General features: G+C 41.9%; 2 protein-coding genes across 2 annotated transcripts in view; one reads left to right on the top strand and one right to left on the bottom strand.

Annotated features, from left to right (window-relative positions):
* The window catches only part of CLDND1 (claudin domain containing 1), a 32,037-nt gene extending 11,054 nt beyond the window's left edge, over positions 1 to 20,983 (bottom strand). Inside the window, exon 1 of the mRNA XM_043538657.1 lies at positions 20,947 to 20,983. The gene's annotated coding sequence lies outside the window, so the exon portion shown is untranslated. The remainder of the gene's footprint in view (positions 1 to 20,946) is intronic.
* Positions 4,151 to 8,105, top strand: GPR15 (G protein-coupled receptor 15). Its single transcript, XM_007062124.4, has 2 exons — positions 4,151 to 5,401; positions 7,811 to 8,105. Exon 1 carries the CDS (start codon positions 4,263 to 4,265, stop codon positions 5,355 to 5,357), a length of 1,095 nt encoding a protein of 364 aa, XP_007062186.2. The 5' UTR covers positions 4,151 to 4,262; the 3' UTR covers positions 5,358 to 5,401; positions 7,811 to 8,105.
* Positions 20,984 to 22,183: the final 1,200 nt, after the last annotated feature.

Genomic DNA, 22,183 nt, shown 5'->3' with positions numbered 1-22,183 from the left:
ATATCTATGTACAAAGAGCATTTGTAATTAAAATTTTTGGTTAAAAAATTGCAACCCACTCTAATGATCAGCATTTCTAATGCCCCTAAACCACAACAGAAACATCAGTAGACTCCATTAGAATTCTTCAGATGATTTTTCCTGCTCATTGTTGGCTTCTTCTGTCCTCTTTATTTATTTATTTTTTTTACCAGTGGCCTAGGACCCAGCCAACTAACATATCGATTCTGTTTTTCCAAACCTAAGTTGCCAACGGTAATTTCCACTAGGAGAGAAACCCAACGGAGGAGAATGTGCCCTACATCTGCCATGACTTTCCTGAAGAATAGCCCAGGTTGTCACCTCCATCCACCTTCCATCTACAAAATTACCCCCTTGCCTATCTATTGACTCAGTGCCTGCAGTTCTTACCCTAACTAGTGTTACAGCTTCCCCATTGCTACAAGACCCTACAGAGGACAACATGTCCTACATCTGGCATAAACAGCATTTCAGGTATCCTAAACTGGTACCAGATAGAGAAAATGACCCCTCTCAGCTGGCATGCCTCTTGCTATTACAATGACAAGTGTTAGAGAGACCCCAGGCTGGAATCTGTATTAGCTGGGTGCCTGCAAACTTACCATAGTCAGCGTTGGCAAGACTATAAATTTTTTCCTCTTTAATGGGTGGGCAGACCCTGCTTTTTTTCCCTAGTGCAGGCTTCTGAACTGTATCCAGTTATGAGTTATTGCATTCTGTTTTATATCCAAATTTACCCTCTGTTCCCCCTCACTGTTATTATATTATCTCACTGTTTATTACTGTCACTTTTTATTTGATGTATTTATTATTTCATTTTATATAAACACCCCAGGCAAAAAGCTTGCGGCACATGTAAAACTTACAAGAAAAACACATTTAATAAGTAAATATAAACAGAGAGACTATCAGCCAATTAAAAATTTTGATGTTGGAAATGCTGAATCGTGAATCTAAGATTACAGAAAACTTTATTTGCATTCAAGATATTAAAATTAATATTGCCTTAGACTTCCTAATCCGATAGTGTGGCCATGTATCTCATTTCTGAGTTTGTCACAGAATCAGAAGGCTAGTATCACAAATGTACTATAAGGCTTTCAGCACTGAGAAGAAGGAAATCATCTGTATAATCGCTAGTTTCTGCAAAGCTGCTGTAGCTTTAGGGGAAACACAATTACACTTCAACTTACAGCCATCATGCTTAAGAGCGTCCTAATTCTGCCTTAAATTACCTTGTTTTTTCCCACAGGGAAGACTAGGAATACTGCACATATTGAGGTAATATTAGTTCTATATCTAAGGCAATTAGAGTACATTTTAAGCATGACAAACGTATGTAAAACTGTCCCAAGATGCCTTTTTGAACATTGCAAAAATATAACCATTTAAGGAGAATGGTGCTAATTGAAACTACTGTTAGAAATGACTGAATTTAGGACCAGATTTCAGAAGACTTTAGCTCCCATGTGGCTGCATTTTCAAACAATCTTAGCTGAGCCTTTTGAAAATCTGGCCACAGATCTGGTCACAATGATGGCTGAGAAGTACTGACCACATTTGAAAAATCTGGTTCTAATTTAGGTGCATAAATGGGAGCTAAGTTCTACTGAAAACCTGGTTGTAGTTGTGGATGCCAGAAAATCTGGCCCTACATGATTCAGAGTCCTTACTGAATCAACACAATACAAAAGCAAGGCTAATACATTCAAGATACTTTTTTGCTGCTTTTTTTTACAATTATAGATCACTTATTAATTATTTATGATAATGCTTCACATTGGACTTGTAAATGTTCTGAATTATTTGAAAAATAACTGTTAGTAATATGGTAACTCACTACAGAACCCAGAAAGCATGCTAGATACTCTATAGAACAAATAGAAATGATCCCTGTTGCAAACAGCGTACACTCTAATTTTTAATTAAACAAATAAGTTTAACAAGCCGTAGGGAAGGGATGGACTGTGAAACTACAAAGGTACAACTATGTAGTTTTTCAGTTTGGGCACATGCATATCTTGATGACTCAGTTAAAGTCTTTTTAAATATTTATGACTGATTCACTTCTTGTGAGAATTGTGGAAAAAGTTAAGATTAAGGAGAAACTGCTATTAAATCATTAATGTTGAGAGATGGGGAGAGAGCCCTGCACACATTAATGAGCTTCCCCTGAATCTAGTTCTAAATACACTATAGAGGAACATAGCATATATATTTGCTAGCATGCTGGAATTATTGTGGAGCTAATTTTAATTTAGCATATTTCCTGACACAGTGACTGAAGGGAAAGGAATGCCCATCCCATCTAGGTATACAATTTTGCAAGTGATTTTTGAAAGAAAAAGTCCCTTTGAATAGAAATGAAACGAAACTGGCCCAGTTCTCAACTCACTATTAGAACTGGCTGAAAACTTCTGAATTTAAACATTTTTAAAAGAAATATGGGGACAAAGTTTTGCGAAAATTATTCCTATTTTTCAGCCATCTCTAGTCACTGTGCCACAGAATCACAGAAATAAGAAATGGGAAAGATCTTTTATCTTGTTTGGTCCAAGGGGTCTCAAACCTTTCTATTTTATGATCACTTCATAACAGAGATCTTTTCACAGACCATAAAACTCATATCCAAAAAACACCAAATCCCAAACCAGTTGGCTCTCAACATCTTTCATTCAGTGGACCAATGGGAAAGTGCCCTGGATCACTGATGATTCATAAATCTAGTCTATCCTTGTGCCTGGGAAGGACAGGCACTACACTGTAACTATACTTTGTGGAATTTGTGCACTGTAATTTTAAATGTTCTAAGCTCTGAAGCCTAGCTCATTTCTCTTGAAAGACCATTTCAGAATCCATGTGGCTGCTGCAGGTTTGAGGGTGCTGGTCATCAAGACTGAGGTGCATTGACAAAGTTATGTGGTGGCGCAGGGCTGGAAAAGCTGGGGAGTTTGCAGATCTAAAGCTGCAGGGGTGAGTGGAGGAGAATGTTGGAAGAAGACGGGGGAGAGTGGCTGGAAATCAGAACTAAGGTTTATTGGCTGGAAAGGGTGAAGACCAATAAAAGAATAATCAGATGTGTTGCTGTTTAGGAATATTAGCATTGGCAAAGCTGTATTGGAATCAAGGACTTTAAAACAGAGATTTAAAATCCAGACTAAGCAATGCTGACAGGGCTGTATGTGGGGTAGCTCAGAATTGGAATAGCAGCAGATGTTGCAGATAAGAGATTAAATGAATTAGCAAAGCTTTCAGTATGACAGCAAGAGGGAATATCATAGGAGCTACGCACCAGAACTGCATGGAATTTGCAGTGCCAGGGGGAGGCAGGACTGGAATAAACAGGCATTTTGGAGGTCAGGAGTGAGGTACTTAGGCAGAGCTGGCGATGGGGAAGGAAGAGCAATTTTAGACTTGAAACTGCAGAAGAAAATGGAAACAAGGACTCTTTCTGACTCTGAGCCACACAGAGATGAATCCAGAAATGGAATAGCAGGTAGTGCTGAAGGTCAAGACTGATATGCATTGGCAAGACTCTGTGTGCAGATCCAAGGACTGCAATAGCAGGATTTGCTGCTACAGGTTAGAATGGAGAAGGCACGGTTTTAAACAGCTTTTCCCTAGTCGCATTTATATAGGTGATAGTTCACTCTAACCAGAAAATCAGTTGACAAAATAATCCAAGGTATAAACCTCCAAGTCTCAGAAAAATATATAAACAGACTAAAAACAATTTAGCCAAGAGATAGAGAAAAAAAAGAACATAATGCTGAATTAACCACTTCCTGGTTTCTCTCCATCACCTCAAACTTTCTCACCTATTATAATATCCCGCTTAAAGAGAAAGAAAGGAAAAAACCTTACCCAAACAGTTCAGAACCTTAAAAGACCAAAAAAACCCACAAAAAACAAACCTTAAAAGGCATCATGGTCAAATGCAAAATGAAGAGAAAAATCAGTTAGCCAAAAAAACCCAACTCAACCCAATCGACTCCTACAAAACATCTGACTTGCGTGGGTTTGACTAATCAGATCCTGCCTTTGCTTGTCTTTATATGATTGGCTGAGAGGGATGCAGAATTGTGAATATCAAAGGGTGGGGTGGGGGTGGTGGTTTTTTGTTTTAAGAGGTTTCTTAAGATCTTTAGGAAAAAAAGAAGAAAGATCAGCACTCTGCTGTCTCTGATAATAAGAGTAAGGGTGGTGACAGCTCATCCAGATTGGTCAGATTTTTCTTTAAGATGTCTGAGACAATTTTAAGCTATAACGATAGCTATGAATATTCTTTTTCCACGGAGAGTCCTGAAGACTACTGCCAAGCTCTGTCCATACCATATATGGGCATTTTCCTTCCTATTCTGTATGCCACTGTGTTCCTGGTGGGAATCGTCGGCAATGCCATCCTGATGGGAGCCCTGATCTTCAAATTTCGAGTCCGCAGGCTGATCGACATCTTTATCCTCAACTTAGCTGCCTCTGACTTTGTTTTCCTCCTCACATTGCCACTCTGGGTGCACAAGGAGATCTGGCTGGGGGTCTGGAGGTCAGGCTCCTTTCTCTGCAAGGGCAGTTCGTACATCATCTCAGTCAACATGTATTGCAGTATCTTCCTCCTCACTTGCATGAGTGCTGACCGGTACCTGGCCATCATACACCCCTCTGTAGCCAGGAAAGTCAGAACAAGATTCTACACTAATGGACTTTGCATCTGTGTCTGGATCCTCTCCTGCCTCCTAGGGCTTCCCACACTTCTGTCCAGAGAACTGAGGCAATATAATGGCCAGGCTTACTGTACAGATGTGGAGCTCACACCCGCTAAACGGATTGTGTCACTGGTAACGTTAATTCTGGCCTTCTTTTTCCCCTTGCTGAGCATCTTGACCTTCTACTGCTCCATCACCAAGAAGCTCTGCATGCATTACCAGAAATCTGGGAAACATGACAAAAAGCTGAGGAAATCTATCAAGATTGTCTTCATTGTAGTGGCTGCCTTTGTTTTCTCCTGGATTCCCTACAACATTTTCAAGCTTCTGGCTATCATCTCTGGGCTCCAGGACCTGAAGCCACCTTTCTGCCTTCCTTATGTCCTTGCCCAGGTGGGCATGGAAGTGAGCAGCCCCTTTGCATTTGCCAACAGTTGTGCCAACCCTTTCATCTACTACTGCTTTGATGGCTATATCCACAGGAACATCTTGCGGTGCCTGTGTCCATGGGTGAAGGGCCACAGCACTGGGAGCAGTTCTGACAGCTTGAACACTCGCATCAGCCATTCCATGTCCACTTTTATTAATGGGGAGGATGCCATTAGGAAACGGAGGCGCTCTCTGTCACTCTGAGAGGAGCGGGGACTTTGGAAGGAGACATTTCTTCCAATGGAGAGGTAATGGGGGAAGAAAGGTCCACAGAAAAAGCATGAAGGCAAAAAAAAAAAGAGTGTGAGTGTGAAAGGGGTAGAGAGAATGAGTGAGAGAGTATAATATGGTAGCACTTCTAGTTACAGAGGAAAATATCATGTTAATTTCCTTTTATTATATAGTTATAACTGGAATATAACACTGTAACTATAGGGTAACTACAGGGTTCTGCAGATTAATGTGTAATTACATTGAACAGATCTAAAACTAGCCTACAGAGAAATACACACAAATGCTTAAAATCAAAATTCCAATGCTCTGCACAAATAACTACAAACTATAGAGCAACTCACCAGATTCAGAACTAGCTTGTCACACTGAGGAAGTCTGTGAGTGGAAATGCATAGGTTCTCATTAGAGTGAAGCAAATAATTCAGAAAGAATAATGTGTTTATTGAGTTTACCTTCTTTTTTGTTTGTGGAAAATCTATCAAGTAGTCATGATTTTCTCAACATGTATTTGTTATTCAAAATTTGTTGAGGTTTTTTGATTTTGTGAATTTTGTTTATTCGTTCCAGTGTTGCCAGCTCTCACAGTTTTATCATGAGTCTCACAATATTTCATGTTTTTCTTAAAGCCCCAGCTTCTGGAAGCATGGAATTATGAGAGAATCCTAAATTTTATTTAAAATAAGTTTCTAGCCCTCACAGTTGCAGAGAAAAGCTGGAAAATGTGACCCAAGTGTAACTTGGAGGCTCAAAGCTAAATGGCAAATAAAAAGAAGCCAACATTTATTATTTTCATAAAAAAATTGTTGTTAAAACAACCATGATATTTTGGGGCTTGACTCATGATTTTTGAATGATTGAGTTGGCAATGCTGTGTTGTTCGAAATCCAAAATTCAGCTCGTGTTGCTTACTGCAGTTAATCATTTCAGCCACCTGGTATTGTTACAGTTCCCAGATCGGAGGAGTGCAGCTGCTGCAGTCAGGTTTCAGGTGCAGATGTTCATGGAAAGCGAAATTAAAATGTCTGTCCCACAAGTATTTGAATGCTTGAGTTTGGAATTTGTTTTCTGTAAGCATTCATGCTAGCAAGATTCAGTCACATGAATGTTCATAGAAGGGAACACAAAAGTTAGTTTGTTAAAAAGGTGAGTGAATATTCACAGAAAACAGGTTTGCAGCAATTGCAGGGTTCTTATTTTTGCTGGTGGTTAAACCACCAGTGATCTTTTAGAAATGCCTATGCCATCAAACTGTACATTTGATATGCTGTAGCAAACATACCAATTGTCCAGATAGTGCCAGCTCTTATGGCAAATGGGATGGTTTTTATCACTATGGGCAAAACTGGAGGAGCATGTACATGCCACAGATTGGGACTATAAATTCTGTAAAGCCAACTAATTTCATGTTTTTTCATTTTCTCCCCCTTTTTCAATTTTAAAATCACAATCATGTAAATACTCACCCCTAAAAGGTAGCCCAGTGTTAGGTTTATACAGTTAAAATGCTGAGAACTAAGGTTGTACTAGAAATGTTAACTCATTTGTGTTGCAACATGTCCCATACTCCTGCTTTACTTGTTAAATATGTAGCTTAATCTACTATTGCTTGTAATAAAAATAATAAATCTATACCATAAAGCATCCAGGATTTGCAATGTTTAGAGATTGCCGTTTGAAAGATAAGAAACTTCACTTTTGAATTTCCTGAGTTTTTACAATTTTACCTTTCTTTATTCCTTTTTTTTCCCCTTTTGCATTTAGCCTTTCTAGATCCAAAACTAGTTATTGCAAAACCCACAGTAGGGTTTAGAGGGCAGAAATCATTTGATAATCATCACCATGTGATAAAATGAACATGTTGCAATTCATGATTTTCAATATAAGTAAAGAGATCTTACAGATATTTGTAACTATTTAAAGTGAAGAGATGTAGCTCTGCTATGGGAGGAAATCATCCTGCACATGACATGTGTTTAAAAACAACAACCGTTTCTATTCCAATCCTCTGCTATGCTGCAAGTGCTTGTAATTAATGGGGTAGCGGTCCTTAAGTTATTTGTTTTGCGTTTTTAAAAATAGTTTTCTCCTCCCTAAAAGGGAAATTCTAGGTACTGGGATGGAAAAGCATGCCAAAAATTAAGCCAGTACAAAAGTGTGCTCTAGTTGCCTGGGGGCTTAAGCCATACATCTTCTATTAATTTTAATAGAAGATGTGTGACTAAATCCCCTAGACAGCTTTGAAAAACAACAACTGAATCAACTTCTTTTTCTGTTAGAATCTGCCTGTCTGTTCTTCCCCTCTTTCTGACCTCCCTACCACACACATTCTCCCTTTCTCTGTGTGCTTCCCCTCCCCACAATTACTTCATTTTGCACCCTATTCTTTGCATTTGACTTTTTTTCCCCCTTGCTCCCTTTTTCAGACCCACACAGACCGAGAATGAACCCTAGTACTCTCTATTTTCAAACCTACAACGGTTGAAATCAGGCAAAGCTTCCCTTCAGATTCTAATCCCATCACATCAGAAATTCCTGGAGAGCACCACATCTCTTATCTAAACAAGCCTTCGACCACACTGCAGGACTCTCCCAAGACAAGGAACAAATATAGAAGCATGAAAACAGTAGACCAGACCAGATTTTTCAACAATACTCCTGCTTTTATCAACTCATTAAATGATGTAATTTGTTATTAAAAAAAAAAGTCTGAAATCTCTAGACCAGGAAGTCTATTCATTGTTTATATTCCACAAGAAGTGTGGGTGATGTTTTAAAGGAGGATTGCCTTAAAAAAAATCAATACAGGTAATTCTTTATCTCAGATCCCTACAATACCAATTATTTCCCTTCGCCTCTTTACCCACATGAAGCATAGCAATCTCTCTGGAATAAAATTAGACTAAGAACAAGTCTAATAATTTTAAACTTTAGGTTACTATTTTTTTTTCCTCTTGAGAGCTTTAAAAAAATGTGAGAGTTGAATCCACTCTGCCTACAAAATCTTACCATGGCTGCCTCCCCAGTCAATGTAGCATCTGTCTCTAATACAAATGAATGAGGTCACAAAACATTACAAAAGTTGAGCAGGGTCTTTCACAAAAGCCACAGTGAAAGCTTAGTTTAGAGGGATATAAAAGGGAAAAAAACTAGTCCAACAAAACAAAACACTTTACACTTACATTTTTATTGGTCACAAGCCATCATGTTATAACAATACATTTTGAGCATGCTTATTTCACTCAGACAGTGTGTGAAGTTGATTATGTGTTTTTTCCACTTAAACAATATTTACCTTAAGTCATGACAATGGCAATTTTGCTTGTGTATTATTTCTGCTTATTTCTAATCATGAGTGTAAGGACCTATAGGTAGGGAGCGGTTAGGTTTTTATTAGTTTTCGTAGCGCCATGTAAACCTATAGCAGGGGAGGGCAAACTACGGCCTGGGGGCTGCATCCGGATGTTTTAATCTGGCCCTTGAGCTCCCACCAGGGAACGGGGTCCAGGGCTTTCCCCGCTCCATTGCTCCAGCTGGGGAGTGGGATCAGGGATTTGCCCTGCTCCACGTGGCTCCCGGAAGCAGCGGCATGTCCCGTCTCTGGCTCCTACACATTGGGGCAGCCAGGGGGCTCTGTACGCAGCTCCCATTGGCTGGGAACTGCAGCCAATAGGAGCTGCAGGGGTGGCACCTGTGGATAGGGCAGCGTGCAGAGCCGCCTGGTTGCGCCTCCACGTAGGAGCCAGAGGGGGACATGCCGCTGCTTTTGAGAGCTGCTTGAAGTAAGCGCCGCCCAGAGCCTGCACCCCTGACCCCCTCCCTCACCCCAACCCCCTACCCCAGCCCTGATCCCCCTCCCACCATCCGAACCCCTCCATCCCAGCCCGGAGCAACCTCCTGCACCCCCAACACCTCATCCCCATCCCAGAGCCCGCACCTCCAGCACCCCAACCCTGTGCCCCAGCCCAGAGCCCCCTCCCACACCCTGAACTCCTCCTTTCTGGCCCCACCCCAGAGCACCCACCCCCAGCCAGAGCCCTCACCCCCTCCCGCACTCCAACCCCCAATTTCATAAGCATTCATGGTCCATCATACAATTTCCATACCCAGATGTGGCCCTTGGGACAAAAAGTTTGCCCACCCCGACCTACAGTGATGTATAAATGATAGTGATTTCAAATGTCATTTAGCCAGCTATGATGCGTAATTTATTTGATCTTTGTTATGAGAGAGAAGTGATTACAGGGTGGTTTGGAAATGATGTAGTTGCGATGTGAGCCCCAGCCACAACTTTTTAAAGTAATTTTAATTGTTTGGTTTTCATTTGTATAATTTTGAAATAAAGAAACAGGAAACCGTGCAAGCGGGTCTGGTAAGACTGGGACATTTTTTAAAACCTAACTTTTTCTTCTTTTTAATTAAACTTAAACCAAACAAATGGGAAGTATTTTCAGTTACAGGGCCAAAGATCTTGTGTGACGGCCGTTTCATTTTAGGGCAACTTAATTTTGGAAAATATGCAGCAGCTGAATAGTAATTAAGTTTCCAGCCGATTATAGCACTGGTTGAAAAATACAAATGGTGACTGAAGATTGTTTTCAGAAGTAGAAGTGGGGAGGTTAGTTTGCTACTATTTGAGAAAGGAAGGACCATCTGGTGGTTAAGGTACTGGCTGGCACTCGTGAGACTGGAGGTGAAATACGGACTCCACTGAAGTCAATGGCAAAACTTCTGTTGGCTTTAATAGGGTCAGAATCTCACCCCATGCTTGTAGTCCCAGCTCTGTAACAAACTCACTGGGCAGCAAGCCACTCAGTGTGTCTGTGCAGCCATGAGTTTTTTTTATTGCAATCTACACATACCAGTACACTCTATCATAATACAAATAATAAATACTAATTTGTAGGATCATGTTATTCATGAGTATTCAGAAGCCCAGCAGATATCCCTTAAAACGTTTGCAAATCTTGAAAGTTAATCAGGAATTTAAGCACAATTTATTAAACATCCAAAAATTCCTACAGGAAAATGAGTTTGTTACTCTCCTATGTAAAATGTTTCCATCACTCAGCAGGGAACAACTCCATGTGACATTGCAAATATCGCACAACAAATAGTCCAAATGAACAGTTTGCCTACAATGTGAAATTCATTCGCATAAACTATTTACTGAATACTTAGGAGTAACACGGCCATTCAAAGAAACGGATTGGTTTGTGAACAGAAAAAAGGGCTAAATTCACAATGCATATTAAACACAATTAAAAACTCAGCCAACTCTTGATATTTCTCTTAGTGGATCCAAAAGTAATTACCACGTTACCTGGAATCTAACTTGAAAAAAACAGAATCTATCCTTTATTATCCCCAGTAATAATATAATCATTACCATACAAGTCTCCAGTTACTGCACCATAATTGCCACTTAAGGTTCAACAGCAACTAACTGTCCAATTTTCGAATGTGGGCACCTCAACAGGACAGGCTGACCGCCACTTCCTGCAGCCCCCATTGGCCTGGAATGGTGAACCATGGCCAGTGGGAGCTGCGATCGGCCGAACCCGAGGACACGACAGGTAAACAAACAGGCCTGGCCTGCCAGGGGGCTTACCCTGGTGGGCTGCATGCCAAAGGTTGCCGATCCCAGTCCTAAAGCATGTGGGATTGTGTAACAGGCAAGCCAACAACCAGTGGAAAATGTTTTTCTCATTTAGAACTGGAATTTCTGCTTTTTTATGTGGGGTCCTAAGCTAAGATTTTCAAAAACAACTATTGATTTTGGATGCCTCAATTTCTGAGTGCCCAACTTGTGATGCCTTAGAGAGGACTGATTTTAAGAAAGTGCAGAGCAACCACCACATTTGAAAATGTAAGATGGTTGTTGCCCAAATGAATTTGCTGAATCTTTGAAACCTGGGAGGTAGTTCGTTCATATTAAGAATATAAGATCTGAGATTACATGAGGCATGGCCTTTCTTTTACCCACTATCTGAGGCAGAGGAAAACCGAACTGTGAACCCATGTGGCACATTGGTGAGTTAGAGAATGAAACTTGGTCAGTGGTTTCAAACTCAATTCAAACCGTGAGTTTGCCCCCAAAATAGGTAATTTGATCTGGAAAGTAGATCTTGAAAAGCAAGAGCAATATTTCTAATGAGGACACTGTCTACAAATACACACAATGCACAATTTGCCCTATATAGTAGTGTACACACCTGCTTGACCCTCTCACCCACATCTCCCTCCCCCTCCGGCACTGACTAAACAGCTGCACAACAACCACAGGCTCAGCCATCAATACCCACTTCCTGTCACCCACACCACCCCTCCCTGACAGAACCACACAAACAGCTACCCACACCCTTACACACACAGAAAAAAACTCAGATAATGGGGCAAATATATATGTGTACTCTGGGCAATATGGTTTGACAACTTTGACAGGTAGAAGTAAGGACAAAATAATGTGTGTGTGAAAAAAAAGGGTTGGAGAAGAGAGCACAGAGGACTGAGAGTCCTAACATGAACATATTTGTCTAACCTTTCTTCATAATTCTAACCATTATAGAAAATGGGATATTAAGGACAGACCTCACTTAAGGGTGACACATTAAGCATGCTTGACACTTCCCATTATCAGACCCTGTTTTCAATTGCTTAGAACTTTGCAAAACGTTGAGCTTTTGGGCTGAAATTTTCCCTGCAAGGTGTCTGCCTCAGTCTGATATTTTTTTAAAAGAAAATTTCAGCCAAAATGGTGCAGCCATTTCTGAGATTGAGCCTAAGGAAAAAGATATTGTTTTGCCCATGTTCAAAAATTCTGAGGACCTTTTCTTTGATATTCTCTAGCACCCCCATGCTTTGGGGCAGGGACTTCAAATATGGCCAGGGGTTGGCCTTTGTGTCAGTGATGTGCCTTTTGCCATCCCTGTAAAAATCCACCCAAATTTGACCAGCTCTAATTCTTTGGGAAAAAAATCACATTTTGCACATAACGAATAGAGAGTTGCTAGCATTTAGCAGCCAAAATGTCTGAAGATTCCATCCTCCTTGAGCCTGCTCCAAAGCCTCCATCACATCACAGCTCCTACATGTGACAGGCACCTCCTAGATTGAGTGCTTGATTTTGAAACCTGAATAAGGGTTAACATAGTTGTTTGGGTGTAATATTGTTCATCTTGGAGCATTGCCTCATTATGCTAAGTACTGTACACACGCAGCGTAAGATACAGGTCCTGTCCCAAAGAGTTCACAGAAAGACAGACAAAGGGAGAGAGGAGAAACAAAGGCACAGAGAGGTGAAATGATTTGCCCAAGGTCACATAGCGAATCAGTGGCAGAGTCAAGAACAAACCCCAGATTTCCTGGACTTCCAGTCCACTGGCCAACACTGCTTCTCACTACCTCTAGAATCTAAGAGCTAAATAATTTGGTATCCCTAGGGAACATCATGACAGCAAAGAACTGAGAAGCAAAAATGTTCAATACGTAAACAAGCCAACAAAACAAGGAGGGAGTTCTGGAGATGCAGCTTTTCCATACAGACAGTGAAACAGGTTTCGAAAGACAGACTCAGAATATCAACATAAAACATCTAACAGTGAATTCAACTGGCACTGGGGTGTGTGTGTGTGAAATGTAACAGGGCATAGCCACTGAGAAGAGAGATGGACAGGCTTAGCCTGGCTCTTTCTGACACCAGTGAGGGATGAGCAGTGTCCTAGACAAACCTTTCTCTCACCATCAAATAGCTTCTAATGCCCAAGGTTCTGTGAGAGTAATTGCCAAACTCAGGGCGGCTGCCTCATTTGCTGAGTCACTATGCAGTCCATATCCATTTTGTTCCTGCGTGACTCCTCTAGCATACCTGGATGCATACAAAAGGAGCTGTAGAAAGCCACTGTGCTGCTCATGCTGCTATACTCGTATAATTAGGGTAAGAATTACAAATTACACTCTCAGCTCCTTACCCCCGTTTTTGCTTCGGCAAACACCAATTGAAGTCAACAGGCAAAATCCTGGTCCCATTGAAATCAATGGGAGTTTTATACAATTAATTTTAACAAGATCAGTGGCAGTTGGGCTGAAGTAAGGACTGAAAATCTAAGCCCCAGATCATTCGCCCTCTGGCTGAGAAACTTATAGGCCAGGCATGAAGAGATGGAGAAGTCCATGGAGTCCCCATGCAGAGTTTCCTACTAACCATTCCTCTCAATGAGGAGGGAATTGGGGCCTTGTGAAATTTGCACACCTGCATGCCTCCCGCTCCCCTTTATCTGTAAAGAGAGGAGCCGTTCACATGGACTGCTGAGTGCTCCTGGCTCCACTGTGTCAGGATCCTTGCTGGCAACAGCAACTGTAGGGCCAGAGTTACGGGGAGTTCACACTGTTCAGTGAGCATTGACTCCCACATCCATGGGATTAGTGGGAATGGAGCGTGACAGCTCCTCTCTCAGTCTCCAGTCTGTTGCAGAGCCCTTCCGGCATGGAGCACTCATTATGTTGGATCATATTAAAGAAGTTCTGTATTAAAATCACAAACGAGTTTGATTCCCCATAGTTTAAATTCCAGGGTATTACTAATTAAGAGGTCTCTTGGATTTTGGTACTGTTTCTCTCCCTCTATGTGTGAAACTTGCAAGCTGCTAATTGTGTTAGTACATTCTAAGACAGAGTCTGTTCTCAAAGCAATTCACAGAGAGAGAGACTCAAAGCAATACTCTAACAACAGAAACAGCACCCAGAGACTCCCCGCCCTTTTGTTGTATTAACAATTGTGATTAAAATAGAGATAGAGGATGTATGTGGATGGATGCTTGGTGTGAATAATAACTGAATGATCAGGGAGGTGCCAGCCTAAGAATCTAGTGTCCATCGGCTGAAGAAGGCGTCAAGTGAAAATAACCAGAGGACCCCCAGAGGGCAGACTGGAATCCACCCAACAGCCTCAAGAATGGGAGAACCAAAGAACAAGATAACATCTAGCAGCAGGGAGCCATCAGGAATGTGCTATCTGCTGATTGATTTGTTCTCTCTTTGGTGACTTGTGGTTGCCTGGTTCATAGTCTCTTTTCTCTCTACTAAGATATTGCTGTGGTAAAGGAATGACTCACCAACACATTCAAACACCACACCACAGATACTGTACTCAAAGTATCAAAAAACATCTATGAAAAACCAACTTTCAGGGTCTGAGGGATACACGAGCCAGGACACTCAGCATTAGGCTGAAAATTCCAGCAGAGATTCTTGCTGCAGACTGCAGCAGGAGGGGAAATATAGCAACAACCTTACTCTAACATTTGGGTATTGCCCTTAATTCAAAAAGATCCCCAAAATGCATTACAGACAGAATCCGGATCTCTTCCCCCATCACTGAAATGAAACCACCTCTGGCGTGGCATGCCCTGCTGCACAATAGCTTTTCCTCTTGGGGAGAGTATGGTCAATCAGGGGAAAGGGGAGATTTAATGGGTCTATTAATATCCCCCCTCCCCCAGTTTTAAAAAAAAATATGGGAATTGGTCAGTAAGGCAGCCCGTGATACCACAGTATTCTCCTTGAGGCTGATATGCTCAAAGCACAGGGCCTTCCTCATGGCAAAACAGCCTTGTGAATCACAGGAATTCCACAAGTTTGGAAGGTCGGAGCCCCTACCAAATATGGGGGCGGCAGGTTACCAACCCTCCCTTCCTCTGCCTCACAGAACAATCAGGCAGAAACTGTCAGTGGGGACAGCCTATTTGTTCCTGTTGACATAGCTGAAAGACACAAATTTTGCTCAGACTTTCAAAAAACAAACAAAAAAAACACCTTTGGGCTGAGACCCAGCCTTAAAATCTCAGACTCAAATCAAGTTCTCGGCTTAGGTTCCGAGGCACTGAACAGGGGAGATTAGAATGGAAACAGGATCTCCGCAACAGAGCGCACACTAGAGTGGATGCTTTCCGTCTTATTGCTAAACTAAAAGCGGATGTCATTTGTTGTGAGCTGGACTCAAGCATAGCAGGAAGTGGCCATGCTGCGATGGTTAAGAGCACTACAACAAGGATTCTCTCACAAGGTTAATATAGTATCAGTTACTGTGTGAAATGCAGAAAGGGTGGAGGAGAAAAATAAGAGGGTGTTGCACTTCACTGAACGCATCTGGAAAACAGGATGGTGGTAGGGTGCGCTGCTTGGCGCTAAAAGTACTAGAGGTCACCAGTATTGACAGAACCTTATCCAACGTAAAAGGAGACAAATGATGACATTTACGTTTTTCCTTTACATCTTATTACATCAAGACTAGAGTATTTGTTCCTGTTTAACTCACAGATTGTCGGGCCAATTATTCAAAAACAGTGCAGGCCACAAAATAATCATGAGATTACAAAAAGAGTTGGGGAGATCTTTTAATTTGCTTTCTGGCCTTTGAGCCATTAAGTTATGATTGGGTCACATTTTTAAGCTTTGCTCTGCAACCATGAAGGCTAGAAACGTTAATAAAAAAAAAAAAAAAAGGCAAAATGAGATTCTCATGCAATCACTTGCCTCCAGGAGTTGGGCTTTAAGGAAAACACCAAATACTGGGAGAACAACAATAAAAATCATGATAATTGGCAACACATGGTCAACTAACTCAAATTAGCTGAGGTTTCTAAAAGCTAGGCTAGAGCCAGGACACACAACCAGCAAACCACAAATGTGTGTGTCCTGTAATAAGTGTTTGTGGAGTGTTAGCTAAGTTGGGTTAACCGATGGCCAATTAACTTGTATTAGTAAATACCAATATCAATAAACAAGTTAAAACAGGAGAAAAGCCCCCTCTATTCTAAACTTACTCTTAAGCAATAATAAATGATTAACTGGAAGCGCTAAAAGCAGTTGAGGGCTGAAGCAGAGATTTTAAATCTGCCCACTTACCATAAATCATGAAAAAAAACCCATAGAATTTAAGCAGGAAAAAGAATCACAGACTCGTAGGACTGGAAGGGACCTCAAGAGGTCTTCTACTCCAGTCCCCTGCACTCAAGGCAGGACTAAGTATTATCTAGACCAGCCTTGACAGGTGCTTGTCTAACCAGCTCTTAAAAATCCCCAATGATGGAGATTTCACAACCTCCCTAGGCAATTTATTCCAGTGCTCAAGAACCCTGACAGTTAGGAAGTTTTTCCTAATGTCCAGCTAAACCACCTTTGCTGCAGTTTAAGTCCATTGCTTCTTGCTCATTGGAGGTTAAAGAGAATATTTTTTCTCCCTCCTTGTAACAACTTTTATGTACTTGAAAACTGTTATGTCCCCCCTTAGGCTTCTCTTCTCCAAACTAAACAAACCCAGTTTTTTCAGTCTTCCCTCATAGGTCATATTTTCTAGTCTTTTAATCATTTTTGTTGTTCTTCTCTGGACTTTCTCCAATTTGTCCACATCTTTCCTGAAGTGTGGTGCCCAGAACCGGACACAATACTCCAGTTGAGAGCTGATCAGCTCGGAATAGAGCAGAAGAATTACTTCTTGTGTCTAGCTTACAACACTCCTGCTAATATAGTCCAGAATGATGATTACTTTTTTTTTTTTTTGCAACAGTGTTACACTGTTGACTCCTATTTAGCTTGTAATCCACTGTGACGCAGATCCCTTCCCACAGTGAGAAGCTGACCTTTTATGTTCTCTTTACAACACTGGCTTTTTCCTAGCAGAAAATCTGGCACAGTAGCTAATAGCAAAGCAGGAGTATATTCTGAAATCCCATTAGATTTATAATCACTGTTGAAGAGTCAAGCTATTTGTGATTGTTTGAAGGCACTGTACCATATATTTTAGAAACAACGCTTCATGCAAAATGCATTTGATGCTATATTAGATTAGATAGATAGATTAGATAGGGTGCTGGCTTTTTATGGAATCCTAAAAATTTTTTCAGTTTGAAAAAGAATAACCTGACGATAGAATGATTGATCTCAGCATTCAAGGAGATCTGATAATGTATCTTGTAAAATTAGATTTTGCCTTTTATTGGACCAATATCCTTACTCGTTAGCACAAGTCTGAAAACCCCTTCTAACCCTAAGCCCCTACCAACAATAACAACAAAGGTAATTAATAAAATCTTTAAAAAAGAAAAAAAAATCAAAACCAAAATCCCTGCCTCCAAACAGAGTTTTGACCCCCAAAAGGAGAAATGCCGGAGGCTCCATGAAGTCCACTAAGGACTTCACTATTTCTATTGATTTATGTAAAAGATGCTCAGATGCTATGGTGATAGCCGGCAGTACCTACCCCTAAGACCATGTCTACACAAGGAGTACTCTACCAGTATAGGAATACGGCTATACGGTACCAGCAGAGCACTTTTAGCGTGGACACAGAGCTATGCCGGCAAAGCTACACTTTGTACTGATAGAGTAAAACAAAACCCCATAAAGGAAAACAATTTATACTGGTAAAAAGAACCCCAACAAAACAGCTTTGCCCATATGGTTGCATCTATACTAGAGGCTTCTGCTGGCACAGCTATGTCTGCCAGAGATCGTACCTCTTCACACCCATGACTGACATAGTTGTGCCAGCAGAAGTCTGTAGTGTAGACCTGGCCTAGGAAAGATAATGTACTCAGTGACTCCAGTGGCAGTTTGCCTGACAAAAGAAGGAGTAAAATTGAGAAAGAACCTCAGGATTTGGTTCAGTATTATTAAAAGGATTTTTGTTTTTTAAGAATATACTTCAGAGTCAGGGCTGGCATTAGACTCACTGGGGCCCACGGCAGAAATTAAGGAGTGGGCCCCCACCCCGCCGCCCGAGGCTGAAGCCTGAGCTGCCTGCTGTCGCCGCTTACTCCTCCAACTGTTCCTCCAGACCCCCTGCGGGGAGGAGGGGGGCGCACCCCACCATTTGAAAACCTCTGCTTTAGTGTGATTTATTTCCACTTTTAGAGATCAAATTACTGTAATACTCGCATTACATTTACCACAGGGACTCTGTAGATATGATGTAACTTAGCTTTGTGGGGTCCCTGGCAATTGCCCTGCTTGCTAACCCCAGCGCCAGCCCTCTTCAAAGTTATGCTGAATGCAAAACAGATTATTCTTGGCTCTAGGTGGATCAGATAGATAACTGTTCTTATGCCTTATGTTAAGTATGCCATAGCACTTGGTGTCGTCAGAAGGCCTTAAACTTCAAAAGAGAAGGAACAACCCTCAAAATTTTGAACTCTTGCAATAGTAAAATAGGAAACGTATGTCACCATTAGTAGGAAATTGATTAATTCTCTCATTGCACAAGTGCCAGGGATGATCTAGCCTTGAATTTTTTTGTTTAGTTTTGTTTTAAATATGATAATTTCTTTTCTCTCTTCTCCAGGCAGTTATTTCAAAAGTTTTCTTAACGTCCATGTCTTACACATTTTCTTTTCAACCAACAGTTCTCTTTATGTGCAACTCTGTGAATGAAGCCGTTAACTATTAATCTAATTTAGGGTTTCCCAAACTTCATTGCACTGTGACCCCCTTCTGACAACAAAAATTACTACACGACCCCAGGAGGGGGGACCGAAGCCTGAGCCTGCCGAAGCCCCGCCATCCCCAAGGGCTTCAGTCCCAGGCAGGGGGCCTGTAACCTGAGCCCCGCAGTTCTGGCTTTGGCCTCAGGCCCCAGCAAGTCAAAGCCAGCCCTGGCGACCCCTTTAAAACAGGGTCGTGACCCACTTTGGGGTCCCAAACCACAGTTTGAGAAGTGCTGTAATCCATCTATACACACACTCTCTCTCTCCCCATTACAATTCAGGGGTGAAGCAGCTATGCAGATAATTTATCTGCCTTTTTAGGTGGCCTATATATGTCAGCACACTTGCACTGCTCCTTTGCATTGTTAAAATCTATAGTAGGTGATGTAAATACAGTTTGCTGGGTACTTTTGGTATAAACGATTTTCATGGACAATCTTTGCCTGGGATGCCCAGATTATTGCTTTCTACTACAAGACACTATGCATATATAACTAATGTTAGAGAAAACATTGCATACTAGGTCATCTGGGAAATAGTATGTGATCACATAATCAAAGATTGTATACCGCATACTTTCATGGTGATGGGTTTAAATTTGCACATGCAACCTTAAACTTCAGCATTCCCTCACTTTTGGAAGCTTACAATGGTGAAAGCTTAATATCCTATTGAGGTAATTTTTTATAATGGAATTTCATAGCGGTCTTCCCTCCCCACAAAAGAAGGGAGAAAAGAATTCCATCACCTGGGGCCACTCAGCTTGACATCCCTGGAATGCCCTGTTCATTGCAATGTGCATCTTCACTCAGTTCTGTAGAGCACCATCATATTAACTATGCACCTAAATTATAGGATACCCTGCCTCATTCAAGCCATACCTTAGCAACTACGCAGCTGGGTTAGACATCTACATATGTGCAAGGCAACCTTTTCTTGCTTATACTGCCAATGAACTTCAGTCCCAAGGACTTTACTGCACTGGATCTGATTTTCAAACCATTATAACTCAGTCAAATCCAAAGCAATTTCCCCCAGAGCCTGGAAAGGGACATCTCCCTGGAGTAGACTATTTCAACTGTAGTTTACCTATTCTGCTCTAAAGAAATTCTGTACACGCTCTATGGGGTCAATTGTATTCCTTTCCTAGGGTTTGCCTTTATTAACAAACTAATAAGAACATATCTAACTCCTGCCCCATTCTTCTTTGCTAGAGTGGCTGGTGCAAGTGTTTGGATTGAAGTAGGGTGTGAATTTAATGGATAACTATTCCTGAATAACTCCATGTGAAGATGCTTCTTATTCTGTAAGGAGTGCCTTGTCCCTATTTAGTTTAATCCATCTACAAAGTGGATTAAGCTAAACGGGAACAAGATACTCCTATTTCAGAATACAAGTGTCCACACATGGAATTATTTTTTTGGAGTAACTTTAGGTGCAGAGAAATACTTATGATCCTTCTCTGCGTCAGATCTTAAATTCCTCTACCCAAGAGCCACTTCTACTTTTCCTTTCCATGTTCCTTACAGCCAGGTTGGAATTAACAAGCCACACCTGAGTAAACTGGGACCCACTAGGCCTCCAAGCAGAATTTCAATATCTGCTAGCAGAGTGGGTTCAGTAGAAAGACCCTTCCACTCTGATACTACCTACAGCTGTTTTGGCCCGCTGGAGCTATGTAAATAAAAATTCACAGCCCTTTTTTTTTAAAAAAAAAACAACAACAAGGAAACGTTGCTACTCCTGTCTCTCCCGCCTCCCTTTGTTCCAACTTTCCAGAACACAGCAGAGGCCAGACCTGGAGAATTTCAGCCCCACAGGTAAAAGCTGGGAATGAAATGGATGAATTGAAAATAGCAACCAAAATCATAGAGGGTGGTGTGCTTCCCCAGCACATCCCGAACCCGAGAGACTAATAGAGGACTTGAACAGGAGGGGTTGTTTCTCAAAGTGTTACAATCCGCATCTGCACCTGTAAAACGCAACTGCCCTGCGAGAAGCAATCAAGGAAAGGCACTTGTGAACACCAACCAACCCCTGAGCCCACCATTGCAAAAACTCTGGCTAGTCTCAAATCCTACCTGAAGGGTGAAGGTACAGCACGGCCACCTCCTGCAGTGCTTAATGATTACAATGAAATAGGCTATGGTTATGCAGAGATGAGCGGGGGTGGGAGGGGGGAGAAATTGCGTGCTTAGAACACAAAGAAGGAAAGATTTATGAGTTTCCCCCCTGGCCCGCTGCTCGGTGAGTTAGCATCGCGTGCAATCTTTGAAGAACCCTAAGGCCTGTCGTGCTTGGTCTGAGTCAATTCTCACCTACTGAGAGAGAATCGGCGAAATCTGAGCCGAAAGGGACAGGTGCTGACTGATCTCTCTCCCCGAGCCTTTGCACGCAAAGGGTTTGTGCTCAAGGAAGAAACCAAGGAGACTCTCGGTCCGTTTCAGTGCAGATTCCTACCCATCCAGCTAGGCTCCAGCAGAGCAGCTGGGAAGTGAGAGCAGCAAGGCAAAGAGAGAGAAATGCAGATATGGAAGACAGCTGACCGCGGCAGAGAGATCGCGAGAGAGATGAAGGGAAAGCGTGCGAGGGGGAGGGAAAAAGAAGAAAAAAGAAAGCAATGCACACGGTGGGGGAGGCAGAGAGATAAAAAAAAACGGAAAAGCAAGGGGGGAGGGAGGGAGAAGTAAAAGCTGCAAGACAAGGATCAGATCGAGTGGGAGTGAGCACTGGTATTTGATCTCTATCTCTGAAGTAAATCTAAACAGCTGCAGCGTTTCCCTTCTAAACAACCAGCCCTGTGAGTGAGGTACTGAGAGTCCACAACTCCCGCTGGGTCGGTGTTTGTTTGAGGGGGCAGCAGGAGGTGCTGCAGGAATCCAGTGAGAGCTCCCGGCAGGCTGCTCAGTGCGGCTGATAGACAGGACAGTGAGGCTGGAACATTTTGTACGATGGAGGTGCTGAAAGCTGGAGGTCCCGACCCCACCCCAAACTTTTTACACCCCCCCCCCCGCGAGCTGGGGCCAGGAGCGGGGCGCAGATGTCTCCTAGAAATGACAGGTTTCAGAGTAGCAGCCCTGTTAGTCTGTATTCGCAAAAAGAACAGGAGGACTTGTGGCACCTTAGAGACTAACCAATTTATTTGAGCATAAGCTTTCGTGAGTTACAGCTACACGTCGGATGAAGTGAGCTGTAGCTCACAAAAGCTTACGCTCAAATAAATGGGTTAGTCTCTAAGGTGCCACAAGTCCTTCTTTTCGTTTTCCTAGAAATGAGTCTGCAGGGCACCAACAGCTGCAGCTAGCTGAATAATAAAAA

This window comes from Chelonia mydas, chromosome 1 (genome assembly GCF_015237465.2).
Source record: "Chelonia mydas isolate rCheMyd1 chromosome 1, rCheMyd1.pri.v2, whole genome shotgun sequence".
NCBI classification, from domain to species: Eukaryota; Metazoa; Chordata; order Testudines; family Cheloniidae; genus Chelonia; species Chelonia mydas.
Note: the sequence above shows the minus strand (reverse complement) of the source record. Positions and strands in the feature narration are given on the sequence as shown.